Genomic DNA, 1,490 nt, shown 5'->3' on the forward strand with positions numbered 1-1,490 from the left:
GGTGTGGTTTGGGCTTTGCTTCTGTGAAGACTGACAGTCTGGGAGACCCTGTGGGCAGTTCCACCCTGTCCTCTAGGGGCGCTGTGGGTCGGAATCCACTCTGCGGCACTGGGTCTGGTTTTTGGTGAGGATGGACGCTCTGAAGGAGCCCTGGTGGTGCGACAGTTAAGCACTTGGCTGCTCGCCTAAAGGATGACAGTTGGAACCCACCCCGTGCGCTGTGCTTTGTGCGGATGACAAACTCGGGCTCCCTAGGAGACGGCTGTATCCTGCCACGTGGGGTCGCTACAAGCCCGTCTAGAATGCTGGGAGACTCGCAGACAGGTTCTGAGCGTCCGCTTCAATGCTGTCTGCGCCGGGTCCCTGCCGTCCAGCCCCTGCAAAGCGCCCCTTCCCCATCACCTGTGTCTGCGTCCTCAGAGGACCCATAGTTGTGCTGCTATGACATGGGCCACTCCCACGACTGGCTGGGGCCTCGCCAACACCTGGCACGGGACGTGCTGCGAGGCTCAGGGCCAGGGCTCTGGGCTCCTCCACTGCGCCCCAGGGCAGCAAGGCACAGGGTGGCTGCAGTCTAACATGCTGTGCCCACGCCAAGCCCAGGTGTCCACCCCGCGACCACCTTCCCTCAGACCTGTCCCCGCACAGACGGTGCAGAGGGGCTGCTCCCCGGCTTCCCCCACGAGCTTCATTCGGGGGCACAGGCGGGAAAGGACCAAGCCCTGGGGGTTCCAGGCCAACACAGACCCTGCCGCTGTTTGCTGTTGACTTGGTTCCCACCCACAGCGCCCACGTGACAGGGTTCTGCCCCATACGGTTCCCAAGGCCGTCATCTGGGTTCGAACCGCCAGCCTCTGGGTTAGCAGCTGAGTGTGTGACTCACACCACTCGAGCTCCTTAACAGAACCCCCTAAGGCCCCAATATTTTAAATCAGTGAGCCAAGAAGCTACTGACTCCCGGCTACTGAACAGCACGAGGCCCCAGCCAGCCCTGGCCACCGGCCAAGACGTGGCCGTCCAAAACAGTCCCACCTGAAGCTGACCGACAGCTGCAGCAAGGGCGGCACAGCCCGGAACATTCTCCGAAGGAGTCTGCACCACCCAGTGTGGCAGCCACGCTGACACATGGCCACTGAGCTGGCTGCTCGTCCATGGCACAGCTCTGGACCCAGCGACCACGTTACAGGACATACAGATGAGGGGCATCTCCCGGGGCACCAAGGAGACGACAGCCCCCAGACGCGATAGAAAATCCAGACGCAAACTGCATGAGGAGAAAGCAGGGAGGGAGGCCAGATGTCACCAGAGCCCCGGAGGACGGACAGCTGCATCACGTGGACCTCGCTTGGGCCCTAAAGCAAACTGGCCTTTTTTGAAAATGAGGCAGAGGTTTCTGGGTGGCGCAGTCTGCACTCGTCTGGCAGCCAAAAGGCTGGCGGTTCGAGGCCACCCTGCGGCCCCGGGGAAGCACACAGGTTGGCGATGTCCCA

At 62.1% G+C, this 1,490-nt stretch overlaps 1 protein-coding gene across 1 annotated transcript in view; it reads right to left on the bottom strand.

The window, feature by feature from the left end:
• PKD1 (polycystin 1, transient receptor potential channel interacting) overlaps positions 1 to 1,079 on the bottom strand; it is a 32,614-nt gene extending 31,535 nt beyond the window's left edge. Inside the window, 1 exon segment of the mRNA XM_007939662.1 lies at positions 1,033 to 1,079. Within this exon segment, the coding sequence (XP_007937853.1) occupies positions 1,033 to 1,079 (47 nt within the window).
• Between the last annotated feature and the right edge of the window lie 411 nt (positions 1,080 to 1,490).

Source organism: Orycteropus afer, unplaced genomic scaffold (assembly GCF_000298275.1).
Source record: "Orycteropus afer afer isolate SDZICR_OR568_19922 unplaced genomic scaffold, OryAfe1.0 scaffold00061, whole genome shotgun sequence".
Classification (NCBI taxonomy): Eukaryota; Metazoa; Chordata; class Mammalia; order Tubulidentata; family Orycteropodidae; genus Orycteropus; species Orycteropus afer.